General features: G+C 31.4%; 2 protein-coding genes and 1 long non-coding RNA gene across 3 annotated transcripts; 1 reads left to right on the forward strand and 2 right to left on the reverse strand.

Annotated features, from left to right (window-relative positions):
* The first annotated feature begins 1016 nt into the window (after positions 1-1016).
* Positions 1017-9313, forward strand: LOC107015053 (cellulose synthase-like protein G2). The gene is made up of 8 exons (XM_015215215.2): positions 1017-1633; positions 3767-3871; positions 4477-4605; positions 5540-5752; positions 6293-6392; positions 7002-7189; positions 7615-7965; positions 8631-9313. Exons 1-8 carry the CDS (start codon positions 1043-1045, stop codon positions 9177-9179), a joined length of 2226 nt encoding a protein of 741 aa, XP_015070701.1. The 5' UTR covers positions 1017-1042; the 3' UTR covers positions 9180-9313.
* Positions 6702-11877, reverse strand: LOC114076550. Its single transcript, XR_003577494.1, has 6 exons — positions 11563-11877; positions 11357-11447; positions 11179-11270; positions 10980-11054; positions 10815-10913; positions 6702-6837 (listed from the first exon to the last, which is right to left on the reverse strand). It is a non-coding gene; the product is annotated as an uncharacterized LOC114076550 (long non-coding RNA).
* An 811-nt stretch (positions 11878-12688) lies between these two features.
* LOC107012600 (DNA repair protein RAD5B) lies at positions 12689-20139 on the reverse strand. Its single transcript, XM_015212478.2, has 18 exons — positions 19185-20139; positions 18226-18359; positions 17970-18105; positions 17823-17876; positions 17128-17277; positions 16873-17024; positions 16660-16738; positions 16280-16504; positions 15973-16116; positions 15736-15888; positions 15508-15575; positions 15226-15348; positions 15023-15122; positions 14779-14891; positions 13987-14551; positions 13666-13737; positions 13481-13579; positions 12689-13089 (listed from the first exon to the last, which is right to left on the reverse strand). Exons 1-18 carry the CDS (start codon positions 20061-20063, stop codon positions 12967-12969), a joined length of 3369 nt encoding a protein of 1122 aa, XP_015067964.1. The 5' UTR covers positions 20064-20139; the 3' UTR covers positions 12689-12966.
* Between the last annotated feature and the right edge of the window lie 5211 nt (positions 20140-25350).

Here is a 25350-nt window from a genome sequence, read left to right on the forward strand (position 1 = left end):
TATAATTAAATTTTTGATTTGTGTGTATATATACATTAAACCCCCCAAACAAATAGCAAAGACTTAGCTCAGTGGCGCTGGGGGTTCAGTAATTTGCTGTTGCGGCTGCTAGGCGCGTGTTCAAATCCCGGCAGAGGCATTTACTAGTTTAGAATTTTATTAGTTTAATTCCTAATTATAAAATCAAATATTAAAAATCCTTTTTTTCTTGATTCGATGGTTTAATCCGATTCATTTATTTTTGAATATTATTTATTTAATTAATATTCTTTTTAAACTTCCTTGATAAAAATTCCCCATCCGTCACTGATTAAAGGCTTGTTTGATCATGAAAATTGTGAAATTTAAAAAGATACATACTTTATTTTCTAAGCAAAAAATTAATACTTATCTGAAAATTAGAGATATATTTGATTATACATATAAATTAGAGTTATATTTGGTCATACATACAAATCAGAGTTGTTTCTAAATTTTGTCAGTGTTTTTTAGCGAAGAAAATAACAACATTTTTTATACTTTTTAAATAGGCATAATATGTATAATGAACTCTAAAACTTAGCTATAAATTTTAACTTTGACCTTTAATTTTTATAGTGCACAAACAAACACTTTAATTATCCTGCCTTTAAATAAATAAACACGTGATTTTTGGAGCCAGAGAGACTAAAATGAAAACGCTTTCACATGTATTAGTAAGTCACTCAATGGCTGCCAACTAATTAAATATTTTACATGTTTATTTTAGAATTAAAAAAAAATTAAAATGAGATTTTGATTTGAAAATATAAAATTATAAAATTAAAGAGTATTTATATTTGACATAACTTTAATTTAGAATTATAAAATTAAAAAATATTTTTTTTTAAAATTACATTTCAAAAAAACTAGTTCATTCTTTTATAAAGGGAGAAAGTATTTTACAATATCATTATGCTATTTTTCAACAAAGAATAAAACAAACTTTCGAATAAGTTTATATAAATAGAAACTCACTGAGACTCTGTTTAACTTCTCTTCTTCTTCATTTTGAAGAAAAAAAATGGAAACTCTTCCTCTTCTGCAAAAGTGCACAGTGGACACATTTTCAGCCATTGTAACCAGAACTCACACTTTTATTCACTCAATAGCAATACTCTTCATGCTCTACTACAGACTAATAATCAATCTCAACGAAATTCCAATCTCATTTTTACCTTACTGGTTCCTAATCTTCGTTTCCGAGCTAATTCTCTCCTTCCTTAGGACACTCGACTCAGCTCATATATTCTCTCCAGTTACCCGCTACGTCTACCCGGAAAACTTGCCGCCGGACGATGAACTACCGGCAATCGACGTTTTTGTATGTACGGCGGATCCGATAAAGGAACCGGCGTTGGGAGTTATGAACACTGTTTTATCAGCGATGGCGATTGATTATCCGCCGGAGAAGGTAACAGTGTACCTTTCCGACGATGGGGGTTCGGTTACGACGCTATGTGCGGTTCGTGAAGTGTGGAGATTTGGAGAAGTGTGGATTCCGTTTTGCAGGGAATTTGGAGTGAAGAGGATTTGCCCTGAAACTTTTTTTCAAGCAGCTGATGATGAGATTAATGGCGGCAAAGATTATTTGCTAGAAAGAGAGAACATTCAGGTAGTCACTTGGATTTCCTTTGATGGGGATAATGTTATTTTGAGATTATAATTTCATAATATAATTTTGAAGTTTATCCAAAATAATAGTAACAAATAAATAGATTTAAATGTATTTTTTAAATTCTTATTAAGTTAAACGATATTTTATTTTACTTTTTACGGAGGCAATGGTACTTTTTCGTTGGCTTTTCACTAATTACCTTTAAACTTTGCATCCACTTAACATACAAAGACTAGTATGAATATTTTACTATAATTGTGTGTTTATTTTTATTTATTTATTGTATTAAAAAATAAATATTCATGCTTAATTATTTAGTTTGAAAATAAAAGTTATTTTATTATTGAATTTTTAATTTATTTTTATTATTATTTTATTTATTATTCCTTATGAGGCGTACATCAGTAAAAATGGATAAAGATACTTTTTCTACATCTAATTATTTGTTCACTTTCTTTTCTTAGTTGTCCCTAATTATTTATTTATTTAAATAAATTTAGAAAAATCTATTATATCCTCAATTAATTACTTAGAAAGATATAACTTATTGAAAAACTTAAATTATATCAATAATTATTTTCTTAATAAATAAATCAATTTAAAAGTATAAAATAATTAATAATTTTTGAGATAATAACTAATTAACGAGGAATCGAAATCTCTGTTTTTTTAAAAAAAACACTTTTCTACATGAGCCTCAATAAGTAATTATGAATATAAATAATTAATAATTTTTTAAGATAATAACTAATTGATGAGAAATCGAGATCCCTGTTTTTTTTTAAAAAAAATCACTTTTCTACATGAGCCTCGATGTACAACCCAATTAATAATCTTTTCAAACTTGTCATCACACTAGAGGCCACTTATAAATTATAGTTATCTATTCAACTAATAAACTATTCTTCACCGCATCTTGTCTGCAGAAAGAGTATAGTTTAACTCATCTCAAACTAATCTAATAAAGTACTAGTGTTTCTAACTTTTATTTTTTTTAAACTCTATTTACAGTTTGGTTGGTCTCAACTCTCATCGGTGCTTATAATACTCTCTCTATTTCATTTTATATATTTTTTATCAACGGTTGATTTATACTATTTGTCATTTCATAAATTAATATATAAATTTTTTTTTTTTTTATTCTTGTGAGTTATTAGTCTTGAAAATATAAATTTGATTAACTTAGAAAAGTTAAGTAAATGATTTATGTTCATTCATTATATTCATATTCATTGATTGAAAATTTGAATTTCAAAAAAATTAAATAAGAGTAAAAGGATAAAGTTATATTATATTTTAATGCAAGTGCAAAGTAAAAATGTGACTTATAAAATGAGACGGAGAAAATAATTAAAACATGCGGGAAGGTGTGTTTGGTACAGAGGAAAATATTTTTACTTTTTCTTACATTTTTTACTTTTTCTGTGTTATTGGTTAAAATATTTAGAAAATAATTTTGCAAGGACAAAATAAGAAAAATAACTACCCTAAGAGAAGTATGAAAAATAAGTTGGATAAGAAGTTTATTGTCTCCTCCCTAATTCAATTCTCCCAACTCCCTCCCTAGTTGACCATCCCCCCCGCCCCCCAACACCCACTCTTCATCCCATTTCGCCTTCACAATGTTTTGCTAGATAACATAAAAATATTGTGGGTTAATATTTCTAGCTTACTTATCGAATACTAGAAAATAAGTAGAAAATTCACTTATTTCTCAAAAAGACATTTTCTAGAAAATCATTTTCCGTGGAAACTAGCAAAGTATGTTTGGTATGATGGAAAATGTTTTCCACAGAAGCCCTTTGAGAAGCCCGTAGCCACTTCCCTCCGGTTGCGCATTGGGTGAATCGCTCCTATGCAATCGCACAAAAGATGAAAATCATACTAGGTAAGCTCAATGCGACTAGCTTGATAGAAAAAGTTGTTGGCAAGGGGATTCGATCCCTGGCATCCCTTATGGGATATACTACTGTAACAGTAGCACCAACTCAGCCACCCTTCCGGGTCTTGGGATCTTTTTATACAAAGTTTGTTGAGCTAATTATCTTTTACTTGTATAATTTATGGATTTTAGTTTCCACATCTTGTTTTGTGTTTGATATAATTGATAATTAACATCTACATACGTAGAAAGAGTACGAGGAGTTCAAGGAGCGGTTGAAGAAAGCTCAAGAAAATGGAGGGACAAAGGATACTGGAGTCCAGTTTGGCCCAAATCGTGATACTGTAATTGAGGTACAGTTTTAATGAGAAAGTGATATAAATAGTAGTTTATCATAGGCAAACATTTAATGTAGACATTATAATACGCAGAATACTTAAATATGTTTTTTAATTTGATCTCATTTTATATTTATGACTTTCAATTTTGTGTGTACACAAGTAGACATTTGAACTTGTATAAAATTAAAAAAATAGGCACATGAGTTCTACGTGGCATAATACACATAAGGACATCACATAGAACCCAAATTGGCATGTAGGAAACCACGTAGGACGCATGTCTATTTGTTCAACTTTATAAAATTTTAAGTGTCTACTTGTGCAAACTCAAAACTAGAGGGCATAAATATAAATTAAAGCTAAGTTAAAGGATATATTTATGTATTATGTCTATATAATATATGTATATACAAGTATATTAGCTAGCAGATATAAATACTTTTGGACAAGTAGCTAGATGTATAACTATCCCTTTTTTACCATATCACCTACTGCAACAATTAAATTTTTCCGATTTTCTACTTGATATTCAATACCTATATTAAGATATCTGACTAATCCGGTTTCAATGTTCAATATCTATATTAGGATTCCGACTAATTCAAATTTTCTTGCAGATAATAGGCCAGAGAGGTTGTGGAGCCAAAAATAAAGGCAAAGCTAAATTACCATCTCTTGTTTATGTTTCAAGGGAGAAAAATACTTCTCATCCCCATCATTTCAAAGCTGGAGCCCTCAATGTTCTTGTATAATTCTCTTTCACCCTTTTTATAAATAGCTATTTATGTGTTTTGGCCAAATGCATAAATATATCTCTAAATTTGTTGGGTTTTTTCTTTCAGATACCTTAACTATGTCATTTTCCTATTGAATCATTGAACCGCCCATAACTTGTTCCTTTTAAACAAACACCGTTGGCTGATGTAGAATCAAATTTTTTAGGGATATTAATAAAGGATACATATGTTTGTTCCAGAACTAATTAGTCCAATTGATAGTGAAAATTGTTTGTGAATAATTATGTTTTATTTCAAGTCATTTGAACATATTAGAAAATAAATGAGACTAACACAGTTTGTCTTCATTCTTTAATTTAAAAAAATTACAATACGAACACAATCAAAGGTATTTACAATAGAAAAGCCAATCAAAATCAACTAACGATGTTTAAAAGGAACAAATTACGGATGGTTCAATGATTCAATAGGAAAATGACGTAGTTGAGATACTTGAGGGGAAAAATCCAACAAGTTTAGGGATTTATTTATGAGTTCGGCCATGTGCTTTTCTTAGTCTATGCGAAAAAACAATCTCTAACTTTCTACATTTAGTGCCCTTCCGTTTTAATTAGCGAATTTTTTATTATAAATTTGTAATTTTGAACCTGTTATAACGTTTGTGTAGCTCTGAGAAGTTCTCAATAAGCATAAAATGGGAAGTTTAAGTTGGTATTTCCAAATTTAGAAAGACATAATTATTTTTTGGAACTAACTAAAATGAAAATAGGGTCACATAAAGTGGATCAGAGGAAGTAGAAGTTTTTAATTCCAAATTTCTTTTGTTCCCCCTTATGACACTCTCAGAATGGCATGACATGTTTAGGATAATACGATTCAAAAATCTTAGTTATATTTTTAGACTTTTTGTTACGGAAATTATATGATTTATTTATTTTTGCAGCTTAGAGTTTCTGGAATCATAAGCAACTCACCATACATATTAATGTTGGATTGTGATATGCGCTCCAATGATCCATCTTCAGCTAGACAAGCAATGTGCTTTCACCTTGATCCCAAAATCTCTCCCTCACTTGCATTTGTTCAGTTCCCTCAAAGATTTCGCAACATTAGCAAGAATGATATTTATGATTCTGCCATGAGAAATTGTTTTGTGGTAAGTTTTGCATATGATATATGATTTTAAACTTTATACATTGACGTCGTAAAATAAAATAATGCATATACATTAAGATCAATATATAACTGCTTTGAGATGCTTTACTTTAGCCAAGGGCCTATCGGAAACCCCTCTATCTCTACGAGGTAGGAATATAGTTTGTGTATACTCTACCCTCCCAGACTCCACATTGTGGGATTACACTATATATGTTATCGTTGACTCTAAGTTATATATACCATCAAAGTAAAAAAATGTACACCATCAAGTCAACTTCGTTGTAGCATGAACCTGTCTTATTTTCAAGATTACACATCTCACATTTCAAGGAGATTAACCTCTAAATATCATTTAGGTGACCTAATACTGTAAAAAAATCTTTCGCTAGCGATGTATATAAATTAAACTCCTTATGTTATGTTGGAAATTAGAGAGAAATCTCTTGATAACTATTCTCTGCAGATTTCTTGTAAATATCTATCAAATACTTGAAGTATTATGTATAACAAAGAATTCGGTCTGTTACTATATATTTAGGTCAGGTGGCCAGGGATGGACGGGCTTATAGGACCTATGCTATCTGGTACATGCTTCTATATGAAGAGGAAAGCTCTATACGGGACTGCTATACACAAAGGTATTGCTCAATCAATTAAAGATTTAAGTTTCACACATTGTATGATTTATTTTTTTGATAATCGTGGTGTCCGAGTCAGCTTGTGTACATAGCAATTTACTCCACATGATACCTGCCACCTCCCACGAGTAACAGGTATCAGCTAACTCTATTCACCAAAGTTTGAACATATGGGATGAAATCACGTAGTGTTTTGTCTCTACCTCATGGTGCTCACTCATTTCATTGACCACTAGGTTACACCATTGGGCAAAGTATATGGATTTTTTATACCATCAAATAAGCTGACTTACAATAACATGTAAGTCTTCATAGCAAACAAACCTGATATAGTAATAAAAATAGAGTTAACCTGTTATTTGTGATGTTCAAACTCTTCAAAAATGCCAATGGATGCATGTTGGATTCTTCAGCAACATTTTTTAGAGAATCTGAGCAACACATCCTGTTGTAGTTGGTTGAAATGAATTAATGGTGCATATAACTTTCTACAAATCCATTATAAAAATGTTCTCCAAAAAATCTTGACAAATTCGTCTCTTTAGTAAAAAAAATTCCATATTCATATATACTCCGCAGTAATCACAATTCTTTTAACTTTTTAACCAGACATGGATCTTAGTGAGCTGAAGAAGTATTTTGGATCCTCAAATGAATTCCTAAATACTTTTATTACATGCATTAATGATAAGCAATATGACACTGGCATCAAGGAATTTGCTGACAATGAGTGGATCCAAGAAGCAAGATTTTTAGCCTCTTGCACCTATGAGGAGGAGTCACAATGGGGAGAAGAGGTAAGTCGACAGTCACATTAATGCTGAAAATCAACTATATAATCAATGTAACCCCTTTTGACTTGGGTAGTTGGGCCAGGGGCGGAGCTAGAGGCGTGCGGGGTTCATCTATACTCCATTGGTGTAAAATTACATTAATTAATCAAAAATAGTTTTTACAATGTATAAATAGTAAAAGGTGAGGATCTCCTAAATTACATTGTGTATATAAGGTCAAAATTATTTGATTTCACTTGCCTTCTTCATGTGTTTACTTCTTTATATTTTAAATTCCCTCATTGAAAATCCTAGTTTTGCCATTAAATCAAAGGAGTTACCTAAAGAAATGGATTGATTTTAATTTGCCACCTCTAGCATAACTCTATCAATTCGTCATTCTATCATATTTATGCTAACTTCGATTGACTTCATTTTTATATATATAGATAGGATTCCTGTACCATTCAGTGGTGGAAGACTACTTCACAGGTTTCATTATGCATTGCAAAGGCTGGAAATCTGTGCTTTGTAACCCTTCAAGGCCAGCATTTTTAGGCAGTAGTACAACAAATTTGAATGACACGTTAGTTCAAGGAACAAGATGGAATTCTGGACTAGTTGAAGTTCTTTTCTCAAGATTTTGTCCCCTCATCTATGGCTTGAAATCAAGAATGCCTTTTCTTGAATGCATGTGTTATGCTTACCTTGCTTCTCAGCCTCTCTATTGCTTCCCAGTTTGGTTTTTAGCCATCGTTCCTCAGCTTTGTCTTCTAAATGGCATTCCCATTTACCCTAAGGTATGACGAGTTAACTTATATAGACTGATAATGCAAAAATATTTTGAACGATCGGTGAATTTTAACGAGCTGCAGCAAGTGAGTATATGTGTCATGTATCTATTGGTTTTAGCTATAATTCCTCAGTTTTGTCTCCTAAATAGCATTACCACCCTAAGGTATCAGGAATTAACTTATTACCCCGATAGTATAAAAATATTTCAAACCGTCATTGAATTTTACGTGCTGCAGCAAGTAAAAGTATATGTTTAACTTACATCTTTGAAAAAACTTACCTGGTCCCATTTTCAATCGAAGTTCAAAACAACATATATATGAGAAATTAATATGGTGTGGCTTGAAAATAGAGTAAGTAATTATCATTGGATTTAAGTTAAATACATTGATGATTTTAAGATTTTAATTTATGCTATCAGCGAATTATAACCCGTGATAGCAGATTAGGTACCATTTTTAGCTTATAACCAAGAGATTTACCTACATTTATCTATCAAGTGACCAGATTTTGTGAAACTTTAATTTGCTCATCAGTCTATAAAACTTAAACTCATTATTGTTATCATTTAAATGACCAGCGTAAAAATTCTTATTCCACTATCGATATATAGAACTTAAATAAAAACTTCGAGATAGACTTTGATAGTAACTATATTATATTTTCACAGGTCTCAAGTCCATGGTTCTTTGTATATTCTTTTCTTTTCTTGTCATCACTTTCAAAATACTTGTGGGATGTTGTGAACACTGGAGGGACAATGAGAACATGGTGGAATGAATGGAGGGTATGGATGATAAAATCAATAACAGCTTATTTCTATGGAACTTTGGATGCAATCATGAAGTTATATGGCTTTAGAAAAGCAAGTTTTTTGCCCACAAATAAAGTTGTTGATGATGAACAACTGAAGAGATACCAAATGGGAATATACAATTTTCAAGCATCTAAAATACTAATTGTCCCTTTGGTTACATTAGTCATATTGAATATGATTTCCTTCACTTGGGGAGTTATTGGAAAAGTGATTCTAGAAGGGAGATTGAGTGATTTGTTTGGTCAAGTGTTCCTCTCATTTTTCATCTTGATGGTGAATTATCCTATAATTGAAGGGATGTTATTGAGGAGAGACAAGGGAAGCATTCCAATCTTTGTGACTCTATTGTCTATTTTGCTTTCTTTTTGTCTTTTGTTCATTGGTTCTATTTTTGTAAGGTAAGATGATATACTTAGCTTAAGATAGACAATAAGAATTATTGATCTCTATTTTCCACTTCTGATGTTGTCTAGTTTCGCACTTGTGGGATTTCATTGGTGTTAGTTTATCTCTTTCAAGTAGTAATGCTTATTTTCACGGGATGTATATTTAAGAGCATATACGAGGAGAGGAAAAAGGATCATGTAGCCCATGCTTGATTAACCGTATTCTGAGTTGAAACAATCAACCTATTTCTGAAGTGACCCATTTGTATCGGAGAAGCCTGTGTATGAACAATGCCATGTTCAAGGTTTCTTTTCACCTCGATACAATATATATTTGTGCATTGTGCATCATTTCCAACTCTTTTAGTAATAGACATTTATGACTATATCAGCAGAAGGGTTCTGCTCTGGCTCCAGCAATAAATTAAAAGGGTTCTAGTAGAATTTTGAAAGAACCCATAATGATCAAATTTTGGATTTGATTTGACTCTAACTCTGCCAATAACGTTTTATAGTATGAAGACACTATTGAAGACTGTTTTGAAGTATAACATGGTCAATTAAATTTGTTAGTAGTGTCCTATATTCTTGGGCTCGCTGTTAGCAAATCTGCAGAGTGCAGTACTTTCTAGTTTGTTGTTAGTAATTAATTGTTGCATAGTGGTCATCCAGTGACTTAGTAGTTTGTTATTTTCAAATCTAAAAAGTTGTACTTTCCTGTGATTTTTCTATAGAGAAAAACCTAAGACTTCAGCATACAATACTCTTAACCTTGATCCTCTGTTTCTTCTTAAAATTTTCCTGTCGATTTTCTCCGACAGACACCACACATCATAGCTGCAAGAGCATGTTATTTCTGATAACAAAATAAACTACACAAAAACAATGAACCTATTTCTAGTGGATTAATCACATCATGAGCATATATGAGGCGAGAAAAAAAGGCTCATGTAGCTCATATTGGATTAATCGTATTCAAAGCCAACACAAGGAACCTATTCGAAGTGGCCAGGTACGAAGAATGTCGCATCATGATTTCTTTTCACCTTATACAATATGTATTTGTGCAATGTCTTCAGTTTTTAGTTCACTACACCTTATATTCGTTGAATGGATAACAAATATTTTCTACTTATGTGAGGTGAATACGAATCGTGTTGGAAAGATTTTTGCTAACAAATGATGTGTTAGGCCTGTGTGGAGATACAGAGACAGGACGGGACAGGGTGGGTTCAGGCTTAATTAACCTGCCAAGACTTTAACCCGCATTACTCCATCCACATATCAGTTTTTTCTGTTTTCAATTATTTTCACATAAACCCGCCTCGTTATCTAGCAACAGCTTTTATATTTTGTCAAAAGCTCTCTGTTTGTAATTGTTAGAACTATGTAGCTCTGATTAGTGTAATTTGTTGAACCAATTAGCAAATCTTCTCATCAATTATTGTTTGTTGAACTGATGTGTTTATAATTTAACTCTGCTGATTATACCTGATGAATTCTTACTAAAATCATACCGTATCTTTTTCTCTAGAATAAAGATATATTAAGCATGATTAAGATTATTGTTAAGTCAAATAAATCTAGATCATTAATATGTAAATGGACAAGTATACAATAACAACAGCATATTGATAGACCTTATTCATACCTTCAGTAGAGAGGTTGTTTTCTCACAGGATGCTGCCTCTTCTTAAACACAAAAATGTAGGCGATTTCTCCTTCTTCACCTCCTCCTTACTACCAGAAACTGAAGTGCTGTTAAATTGCTAGATTTAGGCAATGAAATCAACGTCCATAGAAGAGGAATACCTACATTCCAATGGTTGCACAATTTATTTGTATTGACGCTGGAGCTCGCGTTGCAACCAGCTCGGTCGCTGCTGGTCACCTGAAAATGTACTGGCTTGCTTGATATCCGCCATAAAATGAAGTAAAACGTTCAAAATAAATCTCTATTAGATAGTTTGCATCACCGGTCTATATTTCCTGAACATTATACATAAGGCACTTACAGAGTCGTTGCCTCGTAGAATGACGGCGTCACAAGATGTTGCCACTTCGGAAACACCAAAACTGCCGACAATTTCTCCTTCACCTCCTCCTACTGCCGGAAATTGAACTTATAGCTGCCGTTAAATTGCTAGATACAGCTATGAAAACAACAGTTATACAAGAGGTATAGCCTCATACCAATCGATGCATAATTTATTTGTACCAACGCTGGAGCTCACCCTTGCAACCTGCTTGGTCGCCGACGGTCACCAAAAAACGTACTCGTATACTTGATATCCGCCATAAAATGAAGTAAAAAGTTCAAAAAAAATCACTAGTAGATTGATTTCATCACCAATCTATATTTCCCGAACATTACACAAACGACATTACGGAGTCATTACCTCTTAGCATGACGGCGTCACAGGATGTTTCCACTTAGGAAACACCAAAACTTCAGGCGATTTCTCCGTCTTCACCTCCTCCTTACTACCGAAAATTGAATTTATCGCTGCCGTTAAATCGCTAGATTCAAGCGATGAAAATCAACGGCGATGAAAGAGGAACAGCTACATTTCAACCGGTTAAACAATTAACTAGTATCAACGCTGGATCGTCGTCGTTGTAATCTGCTAGGCTACCGGAGCAGATCGTCGTTTGCTTTGTATTCGCCAGGAGAGAAATGAAATTGAATATGGCGGAAAGAATTTGGGGGGAAGAGTATTTATAGGGGAAAATGTGGGATGGTGAAGATTTCTATCAATTTAAATTTTCTTTTCTTAAAAATAATTATAAATTTTTATTTTTTAACTCTTACAAATTTGACAAGGATTCTTTGTTCAATTTAATTAAATTAAATAGCGTCTTATATGTATTAGAAAAACCATATTAAGGGGGAAAAAAATTGTGACTGAATTTTTTAGAAATTTGAGAATTTTACAATCTACGAAGAATTTTTTTCAAATGAATATATATATATATTGGATGAGCAATATTCAAAAAACTAAACGGAGTCTTATGTATAAAAAAAATTAGACAATACAAATTAATCAAATCATACTAACAGAGGCGGACCCACATGGTATCCGCCGGGTGCTCGAGCACCCATTAACTTCGTTACGGAATATATATATCTATGTAGAAATTGATAGTTATTTGTATAAAATTAACATAGAACACTCAATGAATAAATGATTTAGTTGGCCCAATGGCTCCTGGATGAGTACTTAAGATTTTTTTAGTGTTGTTGTACCAAGGTTCGAATCTCATGTTGACACATATTTTTTATATTTTCACTTTAAAGCACCCACAACCTTAAATTCCTAGAGCCGCCACTGCATACTAACATATTTTTTATTCAATATTTATTGGCTTTTATTAACCACTTGATTATATTAATTCTAGAAGACATCTCTTCAACTTATTTATAAGCAATAATAGTTATTACGTTTAACTATTATATTCCATATTTAAAATTTATTAATTCAACTAATCTAAATTATATTGAAATACAGCAAAAACAAATTTATCTACCCATAAAACATTAGTTCTTGTTTTCTTCATTTTTTCACTAACATTACATCCAATAAATTACATCTAATTCAAATATGCAATAAGCATGGACAACAAGATCATATCTTGGTTTGTTACTTCAAAAATACTTTACAAAATTCAGGTGGAACAATTGTGACTATACAAAAACAATTTAATCCACCCCTTGGACATAAAAACGTTGTTTTTTCCCCCACTAATTTTACATCCAATTAAATATAAATATAATTGGAATTTTCCAAATATATTAAAATCAATTATCTGAAAAGCATCTTGAGTTCTTCAAGTCTAGCAGACCTCACTTCTTCATCAGTCAAAGCTCCAGCTATCATCCTTTGCTTTCTTGCTTGGACTTGTTGCATTCTTTCTTCCACTGTGTCCTAAATATACACCATTTTACCACAAAGACAAATCAATAATATGTACAAACTAAATAAAATTGTTAACATGGTACCTATTTATCAATGACGGAGCTAGAAGTTCATATAAGAGGTTTATAAAAATATTACATCTAGAATTCACAACCTACAGCAATTTTTGAATCACAAAACTAGAAGTCTTCCTATCATTCACCAATACATGTAACAAGTCTTCCATAAAAAGGCTTAGGGAGATAAGAATAATATTTTAGCCAATGACGGAATCAAGATTTTCACTAAAACGTTCAGAATATGATATAAATACTTCAACACACCCCTTTTTCTTAAATCTATCAAGTGTTTAATCAAGTATATTAGTACAAGTGATAGCTTAAATAAGAGCAATCTTTACCTTAACAATGAACCTTCTAACACGAACTGTTTTCTTTTGACCAATACGATGAATTCTCATAATTGCTTGTTCTTCGACAGCAGGATTCCACCATGGATCCTGCAATGATTAGAAGTAAGAACATTAACACTGTAAAGAAAAAGATTTGGGGGTTGGGGTGGGGTGGGAATGTATATAGAATTTACCATGAGAAAGACATTAGAAGCTGCTGTTAAGTTCAAGCCAACACCTCCAGCTCTTAGTGACATTAACAAAATCTGAAACATAGTGACATTTTTAAAAAGTTAAGCTTTGAAAGAGCTAAGCAAATCATTCAAGAAGTTGAATAGTGTAATGGTATCCTATGTTGCTCATTTTTGGAGGATCCAACAAGGGTGCGACAACTTTTTTTGAGAGTCAAACATCATAGGTACTTGTTCGACTCTCCTTAAATGCACTACTTTTTGAAGATTCAACATGCATTTTCGGAGAGTCCGAGTGAGACATAGATGATAAGTATTACTTACTGTTTTTTCATTAGTCTCACTGAACTCTTTTAAGACCCTTTCTCTTTGTTTCTGTGACAATTTCCCATCAAACCTTAAGTAGCCAATTTGCTTTCTTTTGAGTGGGATTTCCAAAAGATCAAGAAATGAAGTCCATTGGCTAAAAACGATGCTTTTTTCACCAGATTTTCTTGTAAGTTCTAAGCAATCCATCAGCTTTGAAACCTTAGAAGATACTTGCCAGTTCTTCTCAACATCAACTCGAAACCGATTTGCAGAAGGACATGTGAATAGCTCATGTTTCTTTAGCATTTGCCTACATATTGGGCAAAGTCCACTTGCTGGAGTTCTCCAGCTTGAAAGAAGGCATTCTCTGCACATTCTGTGGGCACATGGTGTTAGCACAGGGTCATCTGCTGACTCGAGGCATATGGGACACTCCGTATTTTCGCCATTTCGAATTCCCTCAACAACTTCTTCTACATATGCTGGTGTAGGTGCTTTCTGTGTTGATGAATCAGGATTTGTTTCCAAGAACCTTCTTGCTAGTTTGTCTAAATCTGCAAATTCTTGATTATCACTTCGGCTGCACATTACAAGCAATATATGTAAAGTTAGATTTTAGAAGAAACTAACAAGTCATGTCGTAAGATTCCAGGTTGCTCTAACTCTTCAAAAATATTGTCACATGTGTCAGATCATCCTTAAGCTAGCACTTTCAAAAGATCTGACAAATTGTTACGACATTTTGGAGGGATGCGAGCAAAATAGGTCAGATTATAGCAAGTTTATTGTATTGAGAATTATTTTAACCTCATCACAAGGAAAGGATGGTTGCAACACTGCCTCAGACGAAGTAGTAATTCAAGAATATTAGCATAGTTGTGAAGAACTTTTCCTTGTGCGACAAACTGATCAAATTGAACCTGGTTTATTCACCAAAAACAAGAGTATAAGCATATATTCCATCAGCAACAATGATGATTATTTTGAGTAAAAATCACATTTTTTAACAAATTCAGTTTTTACATGGGAAGAACAAGATTTTGATTCGTACTTTAGATCTCTTGAAGAGGGCATCATAGAAGTCACGTTCAGCTTCCGATTGTGTACACTCAATGACTTGAATGTCAGTTGGAGGGAGAACAAGAATCGCCCTGATTTCAGAAGAATATATGTCAGTGTTGAGAGAAAATCATAATTGCAGCAACTTATAAAAGAATAGGATAAAGAAGATTTTTTTAAAAATAGAGTAAGCACCTTCCATCTTTGTCCTTCGTATCCTTTGTTCTCCTCAACATCAGTGGCCTCAAAATGGCCTTGATCAATTTTAGAGCTCTCTGATCACCATTTTCATAAGGTCTCTGTATTAACTTGTTCCACCTAAATTAGGAGCAAACAGGAAAACAGAACTACCCCAGTCATGTTACACGAACCTTTTCACAAATAGAAAACCGGGCAGAGTAGTTGACACTTGAAAACTTTATAATTCCATCAACATATATATAACAAAATGAATATAATCATTTAACCTAAACTTACCATGCCCAGTTGCACCATGGCTCGACATGCAAGAAACATAAAAGGCTGTAAAGATCTTCCAAATTATTCTGCAGCAATTAGTAATTATAATATCAATACAAAGCATAGGACACCAGGCATTTATTTCAATCATAAGTTGTATGAGATAATAATTAGCAGTGCGCTTGAGTACAAAACTTCAGTGAAGCAAAAGAACTGAAGTATAATCATGCAATTTTTGTAGCATACCTGCAGAGGAGTACCAGTAAGACACCACCTACAATGTGCTGATAAAGTAAAGGCAGCCTGTGCACCAAGAGTCTTCCAGGATTTTATGGTGTGTGCCTCATCCAGAACCACCCGGTACCAATCAACATTATGAAATATGCTTTTCTCATTATTCTGAGTAACAACAGATCTGTTATCCAAACAACAGTAATAGCAACACAGATGATGTCAAACTAAATGGCATGCATTACTACTTACAGCCTTATAAGTTGCACTCAAGACACCATAAGTTGTCAGGACTACATCTTGTTCTGCTATCACTCTAGGATCATTACTTCTGCCCCCACCATAATGAACAAAAACTGAAACACTACCAGGTTTTGAATGTGCTTCAAGTTCATCCTAGCATTCAAAAATAAACAGGGATTTAGAGTAATTGGAGCTGTAGCAGACTAGCAGTAAATACAAGATCTGATAACAAAGTACCTATGCGTAAACAGAGATCTAATATAAAAACATGGGAAAAACAAATTCTGGACATTCCATTGCACGTTTTATGACTTACCTTCCACTGGCCTAGTAATGCCATGGGACAGACAATGAGAGTGCCGCCTTTTGCTTTTTTTGAGACTTCGGTATCAGTATACGTGATTCTTTTTGTTACACATTCAGTTTCATCTGTGTCTTCCAAGACAATTTCCTGATCATCAGGGCTACCCCTGCCCAGATTCGCTAGTATCAGAGAAATTGTCATCACCGTCTTTCCAAGACCCATTGCATCTGCCAATATCTGCAAAGAACAAACTGATTCAGATAAAAAAAGAATACTGAAAAAAATAACTTGCAGGAAGAGAAACACATGAAGCAACAAATTAACTAACAGAAGAACCAGATCATGTCAATAAAAGACAATTAAGAGAAGGATTAGTAAGAAGGAAATCCCACCCCTCCGCGTGCGGCATTTGATGCAGTTGGGAATTCAGTAGTTGCTTCCCCAGAGAAAATGTTGACATATATTTTCCTCCTGTTGGAGAAGTTTGGTTAGTCATTTATGTTTAAAAACTAACAATGACAAAATTATCTTTTTTAAGAATAGATCATCTGTGACTCTCTTTTTTTCTTATTTGCAATGTCTAATTCAGCTAGGGAAGTGCCTACTCTTCACATATACGATATGCTGCCCAACATGGATGAAGAGTTTTTGATGCTTCTTCTACACCAGCTCCTTTCTCTGATTCTGACATCCAGTAAAGAGCCTCCTTCTGGTAAGGCCTTAGGCTGCACACAAGTGTATCGGGAGCCTCCATCTCCTATACAGTGTATAGGATATAGACCGGTGAGTAGCAAGATTAATACACAATCAGCATCGTCTCATTTCAGTTTACTAAAAAGAAGCATGTTCGTGCATTATACCTTCAAGTCATACATGTCTACAGAACCGACAAGTTTGTTAATAGATGCTTCAGAGATTTCTTGCTCATCCTTGTTTGGCTCTGATAACTGTTGGCAGCCCTTTCTTCGTTTTGCAATTGATAACACTGAAGCAGCTTCATTTGAATCAGACTGTAAGCAATAAGTAGAACATCAGTGACAATCTACTGGTTTTTCTCTTCTACTGCTGTTTTATCAAGTATAAAAAGGTTTTGAGCAAAGGGTAAATTGGTATATCAATCAAGGGCAAAATTAATGGGAGCAATAATGAAAGTAAGGTTTGTTTATGCAATTTTTGCAAAACTATTGAAGTCATATAGGTGGTTGCTTCAGTGTAAGAAAAGTATTAAACGAAACTAAAGTGAAGTGTTGAGGTGCTGTTTTTCATCCAAATTCTACCATGCAGAACACTTACAAATTTTCAAGATTAAACTCTAAACATCCGAAAGACATCTTTAAGTTCCAAAAACACTTTTTAAGAAAAATGAGAGTGTTTTTAATATTGTCTAACCAGCTTAACTATGACTACCCTTTTGAACAATATAATCGACATATAGTTTATACTGATCAAAATAATAATAAAAATACAGGTTATTATTCATGCTTTTAAATATTGAGAACTTGGCAACTTGAATTAAGAAACAAGTGCTAGACAATAGAAATTAGAATCAACATACATCTAAATTGAGCTGGCGTTTACGAGAATCAAGCTCATCCGGCGTGAACTCAGCCTGCATAACATTAGTAAAAGAGAACAAAGACATCAGTGCGAAACTAGGAGTTTGAATTGTTTCAAGCCATTTAACAATTACTATCTAACATACATTCTGAAAGGGTTTGACTCTGAGCAACTTGAACAGTGTCAGTAGTGGATATGTTGTAGTATCAATTTGTGAGGGAGAATCCAGCCTCCATGATGACTTCTCACAGCTTGTAAACACCGAGTGGTGAATGTAGAAACTGTAAAAACAAAAATGAGCACAATGGGAACAAAAGGCATTAGCTTTGGATAGGATTGAATTTCAAGTTGATTCAATTAATGTCAAAAGCACAAAACAGCAAAGAACAGTATGTGTTTACCTTACATACAACATAAGCTCCTGCATTAGGAACAGATTTACAGGTGCAGCAACACATCGACCAAAAACCTTTACCTTTGAAGAATTTACAAGTGGAATGAGGCATTTTGCCCATTCCATTGGAAGACGCCCAATCTGTGCAGTCAGAAAAAATAGATAAAGAGTATGATTTGTATTTGTATGATCTCAGCATAAAAGGATCACAATTTTCACATGAATGAATACATGACAAAATGAGGATGAACCAATTCCCTCCTACCTGTGGCATATAGAAATATTTGTGGAACAAATTCTACCATACACAATATTTTGCACACAGAATATATATACATAATATATATGCAAAAATACACAAAAAAATCAATAAATGTTAAATCAACAACATACCCAACAAAATCCCGAAGTGGCATATGGGAGGGTGTAGTGCACACAAACTTAAGCTTACCTTGTGAAGGTAAAGAGGCTGCTTATGATAGACTCTCAACTCAAATAAAGAATATCAGCAAGCAAGCTTGTAGAGCCAATATGATACTGAAATAAACCATGTTGAAAACAATGGAAACAAAACGAGTAGCAACAATAAATTATACAATAATTGAAGCTAGGATCATAATTATTGAATGCAAGTTTACCTCCCCCAATGGTTTGGTCAAGAACCCAACAACGGATTACATCGATACAATCTCAACAAACTACAACAATAATAACAAGACTTACTACTAAAACAAGGGTTGTTATCATCAAATTCATGTTCACCTCCCCCAATCATTTGGTCAATAGCCTAACAACTGATTACATCAATACCATCTCAACACTAAAAGCAACACTTCCACACAAATAGATTCACAAAAAAGTATACTTAGGAGATTAAACCACAAAAAGAGGGAACATTAGCAAAATACAACAAGAATAACAAGAGTTAATACTAAAAAGGGTCACAATGATCGAATTCAACTTTACCTCTCCCGATCGTTTAGTCGAGAACCTAACAATGGATGATGCAGCAGCAATAGCAGCTCTTGACCCACCCCAGTGTGAACTCTGCTTACTACCACCAAGCTGAGGAAATGAAAAATGAACAATCTCATTATTCTCCAGTTTTCTTCCCTTTGTAGTTGAAAGTCCAGTAACAACAGTTCTCCCAACTAACAACCAATCAGAATCTTCAGGAAAATCCCCATCCTCAATCACAACAGTACTAAGACTATTTTTCTCAATTCGAATCTTTTCTTTAATTCCCCCAATAGCCCTATTACTAGTACTACTACTATTCAGTCTGTTGTATTCGTGTTTTAACAAAGGCCTTGATGACAATGGTTCAACAGAAAGTACGGGTTCTTCTTTGAACTTAACCATTTCAAGTTTCTTTTCTTCTTTCGGTTTCTGAATATCGATTTGCGGGTTGTTTTTAAGCCATTCATTGAATCCTTTTTGCCCTTTTTCCTCAACACCCACATCGTATTCTTCTTTAACTTTTAACCCATTACCAACGGACCCTTTTGCTCCACACACATCAAAAACCTTCCTTTCACCTTTTTCATTAACACCCAAATCGGTTTCTTCCTTAACTTTTAACCCACTAATAGTATTACAACCTAAAGATTCTTCTCCATTCTCTTGTTTTATCGGAGCAGAAATCCTTACCCCTGTGCTCGTAACAGTCTTCTGAACTATCAACGGCGGGGAAGAATCAAGCAAATGATTAATAGCTGCTTCTGGATTGTTGTTTTTCTGTGAAAGGACTTCCAGAATTTCATTTTCTGGAATTTCAGAACCAATTACTGAACGAATCATCTTAATATTCTTCGCATTCTCTTCAACATTTGCTTCCATTTCCATTAATTTGCAGGAAAAAAATGAGAGAATGAATCGGCCGATTATTGAAGATGAATCTAATTTTTGAAAGGGTTTTTCTTCTTTTTTGTAGAAAATGAATTTTTTGGCGCTAATTGATTTTACCTTCAGTTAAATATTCGCGGGTCTTTTGTGAACAACTTTTGGCGCGCGAAAGAAGAGGGTAAAAAAGTTACTAAGCTTTTTGATTGTGCAACGATGTCGTTTTTTGTTGGCAATTGTTGAGAAAGTGGGAAACGAAGTGTTCTATGTAATAAGCTAGTAACGGAGACATTTTTACTAAAAAGGTTTAAAATATGAGAAAAAATTATATATACGAATAAGTTGATAAAGGTTTTCAAATCTACAGTATATATATTTAAAATAAGTAATTAAATATAATTAGTGTTATTTTTTGTTGAAGAGTTTATCTGCGTGGTTTTATATTTAAAATAAGTAATCAAATATAATTAGTGTTATTTTTTGTTGAAGAGTTTATCTGCGTGGTTTTGCCTTTGCACAACGACTTTATGGACATGTGACATGTGAGTGTCAAAATTAACTCACAAAAAATTATACGCTCAATTCATTTAAGTTAGATAAGTTGAGTTATAATTTGTAATTCAATCCATTTTCAATTCAAATAATCTTGGACAGTCAATAACTCATCTATTTGCTATCATTTTATCTTGATTCTTTAATAATATATATGTGTATCATTGTTGAATATGACGTTTTAAAATATATATATATATCAAGATTTTTGAACATCTAGAATTTATGTGTATATATGAGAAAATGACTATACAAACTTTGTACTCAAGTTTATTGATCTTAGGTGAAAAAAGAGTTAAATAATTAAATACTAACACCTATATTAAATTAAGAATCAACTCTAAAACCTATTCTTATGAAAACTCAAGCATTATACAAGTCGGGAATTTTAGGTTAGTTGTGATTATGATTGACCATTGCCCACAAGATTTCAGTTAATACACTAGAAATCTTTTTCTACCACATTAGATATTTCAAATATATACAATAATTTTTTTTTGTAATTATCTTTTTTCAATGATTAGAGATCTTTGATGACGATATTTTAAAGAAGAAATTACATAAATAGACAATTTATTTCATCATACTTTCTAAAATTTTTGATTATTTATAAAAATTACAAGAATCTCTATTTTCTTCACTTTCACTTCTATTATCAAATACATTACTCTTACACAATGTATCAGAATTCAATATATGAGACAAATATCTCGTATTAATACAAGATAATACATTAAAATATGATATATGAGGAATCTGATGAATGAGACGAATATGTCTTGTATCAATTACATATATATCGAAATACTGATGGATAACACAGATATATCTCGTATCAATACATAATATCTTAAAATATAATATTATATTGAAATATAATATATGAAAGACGCAATAGATTCAAGTGATGTACCTATATCCTTGAATTTTTCAAGAAAATGTTATTTACAAAATATAAGAATAATGATAAAATAAGCTCTGGAACACTAATGTAATTTTAATTTTTTTAAATAATTACTAACCTATCTACAAATTTTTTTCCTCATAAATAAAATTAATATAGAATTGGAGGGCAGGCCTTGGAGCCAACCCTGTTAGGTTCTACAAATTATGCAGGCCATTTGTCTTGATAGCCATACAGCTCTTACCATGCAGGCAAGAGTGGCGTATTTATTTCCATCTATTTCCTCTTCATACTGCCTAGCTCCCGATGTGGGAGTATTAAACTTATACCGATATTAAAATTCGATTTGAATCAAATTTACGATTTTCTATCTAGTATTCGAACATTAGACTTATAATTTAGAATGAAAGAAATAATATTTATCATTCAATCATTATTTTGATTAGTTTTTTCTTTTATTATATAGAAGCATGTCATTTTATAAACATTTAAAATAAGTAGTAGTATTTAAATTTGAATGGTATTTATCTCAATGGGATTAACATAAGATTAGATTGTATTGACTAATCCATGTAAATCTTTTTTTTAACATATAAGATCATGAACTCATAATGAAATTAAACGTGATTTTTCAAATGAATTAGTTCAAATAATAGATTGATCCGTCAAAGTTAAATAATTTGTGACTTCGATTATTCAAGACAAAAACCCCACTTATCCATATTTTAATTTCCAATACACATTTTCCCTCTAACTATTGAAAGGGAGATAAATTTTTCGTGTGATTATTTGAAGAAGAAAAAATTAGCAAACTTTGTGATTAACATCCAGAAAAGTTTTTTTCTTCTTTTTTTTAATGAAAATAATTGCAAACTTAGATTGTAGAATCCCTATATTAATCTATATTATAATCCCTATATTATTTAATATTCATATTATAGTCTCATGCCATGATATTTTTCCATTTTTTCAGAACAACCTAAGTGGAGAGGTGATGCATGTCTGCTTCACCATGAAGAAAGATAATTAACAAATATTATTCGAACGTGCCATGATTAATTGACTTTAATTTTAAAAATATATCTTACCAAATCAGGTAAGGGTTCGATAAAAAGAGGAGGTCTCTGCTTTTATTTTTAATTAAATATAAAATTTGATAGAACATTATAGAAAAATATAAAATTTTATGAAAGTACTAGAAATTACTAAAAAAAGTCATTTTTATTTATCAGATATTTCAAAAATAGATTCTCACTTCTAATTGTTAATGTTAACATATTAAGAAAAATTAAATTAATAATTTCTTTCATTCTTTACCTTAAAATATATTTTTTTAAAATAAAAAAAAACTAAAAAATATTACTTCATATCAATTAATACAGACACTATGATATATTCATTCTAATTATTATTTAATAAATAACATAGAAAATTTAAAATGAATAAGTAAAAATAAGCATCGATAAAATATAAATAATAAGGCTTTTAATTGGATCTAATTTAAGCTAGAATATTAATTGTTACACTAAGATCAATCAATTTGCCGAACCTATTATTTGAGTATTCTTTTTTAAAAAAAATGCATCTATTAGATTTATTGGTCAACCAACATGCAAATACACACTGATTTAGAGTCTATTTAGTATTTTAGATGTTATTGATAAAAACGCTTCTTTTTTTTTTATTATGAATAGATTTACCTAACATGATTTGATATTATTGATAAAACGCATTCTTTGAATTATAAATAGATTTACCTAACATGATTTAGAGAGTCTATTTTGGATGGACTTACAATTTATAATTTTTATTTTTTTTATTATTTAACTTAAAATAAATATTTAAGATATTTTATTTCTATTTTATCCAAAACTATAGAACTACTTTAAATATATCTAAAATAAATCAATTTGACTAGTGCATGCATTAACTGTGCACTCTATTTTGACATTATCCTATGTGATATTGATTTACTAAATCATGATATTATTTTCATATGTTAAATTTTATGTAGGATTTTTTATCTTATTTTTTATTTAATGGTGTATTTTAAAGATATATATGTGTCAACGTGAGTATATTATTATTTATTATTATGTAATATTTTTTATGTCCATGCTATTAAATAGTGTTGAGGTGTAAAAGATCATTTTCAAAGTTTAATATCATTACAGTAATTTCGATCAAAATTCAAATATATTTCAAACTTTTTTTTTTTTTAGAAAAACTCTAATAAAAATATCAAAAATGGTCAAGCTAGGTGGCTGTTCCAAGTTTGAAAAAACTGTTTGGTGAAAAGAAATTTAGTTCGAAAAGTCATTTCTAGAAATGAATACAAATTTTCTGAAGTCTGAAAGTTCTTATCAGTTAGCACCCACTTAAAGACTTCTCTTAAAAAAAAAAAAGAAGTTAAACTAATATTAAAACAAGTTTGTATATTTATGTCAATTCTATTATTTTCCTAATCAAGCAATAGAGGTAATAATTATTTAAATTAGCAAATTGACAGCACACTATAGGAAAATATAAATTTTTATTTAAGTAAAAGGAATTACTCAAACAATAAATAAATAAATACTTCTGTTAAACTTACCAGACCTACATGCACATACACACACATTCGTTACTACATCAAAAACAATTGATAAAACGCGTTTCACGATTTATGAACAAGTTTAGCGAATTTCTTCTCTTTTGTTTTTCTTTTCAATTTTTAGTTTTTATATTATTTAACTTAAAAATAAGTATTTAAATTATTTTATTTAAAAAACTGTAAAACTACTTAAAATATCTAAAATAAATCAATTTAAATAGACTTTTACATGTCATGTTTAAGAAATATAATTTACAAGTTGTAATGAGATTTACAAGTGAAAACAAAATATGAAGAGTACATTTAGTACGTAGAAGATATTAGATAATAATGCATGTATTAAATATTTTCCTCTTTAATATATTTTTTTAAATCCACGTATAACTAATGTAAGTATTAACTGTACACTTAAATCTATTAGATATTTTTCTATGTATAACTGATATATAGAAAATCATGATATTAACAATTCGAAGGTTACAACATGGGTTGTGGACTTGTGGTACGACTGTTGGACTGTTTCACTCTTAATCAGATGTCTCAAACTGGAATCATAGGTATGAAAAAAATCTTATAGGGAGCATCAATCCCGAAAAAGCCCTGCAGTGAACGATATAAACTTAGCCGAAACTCCAAGCATTTCTAAAAGTATACAAAGCTAAAGAATATGAATGATATTTTTGGAAAAGAAAAAAATATTTTTTAAATTATATAACATAAATTAATTTTAATATATCAAATCAATTTTTAAATAAGAGATAATGTTTTGTTTCTAAAAAAAGAAAAAATTGCAACTTGATAGTACATTATAGGAAAATATAATTTTTTTAATTAAAGTAACATAAATTATTCAAACAATAAATTAATTACTACATGTATCAAATTTACCAACACTCCATTCCCATACAGAAGTTCTGAAATGCAATTCATTCATAAAACGCATTTGACGCGTTTTATTAAGAAGTTTGGCAAACACGATTTAAAAGCTTATTTGGTAGACTTAACTTCTTATTTTTCAAAAAATTTAATTATCTTATTTTTGTTTTATTCGAAAATTATAAAATCATTTAAATACCTAAAATAAATTAATTTAAACAGGCTCTTACATGTTATGCTTCTGAGATATAATCTACAAGTGTCAATGAGATTTACAAGTGAAAACAAAATAATCATGAGTATGTTTGGACAGGGGTGTATAAAATTGAACTGAAAATCGAATTAAATCGCAAATTAATTCAAAT

Source organism: Solanum pennellii, chromosome 3, assembly GCF_001406875.1.
Source record: "Solanum pennellii chromosome 3, SPENNV200".
Lineage (NCBI taxonomy): Eukaryota > Viridiplantae > Streptophyta > Magnoliopsida > Solanales > Solanaceae > Solanum > Solanum pennellii.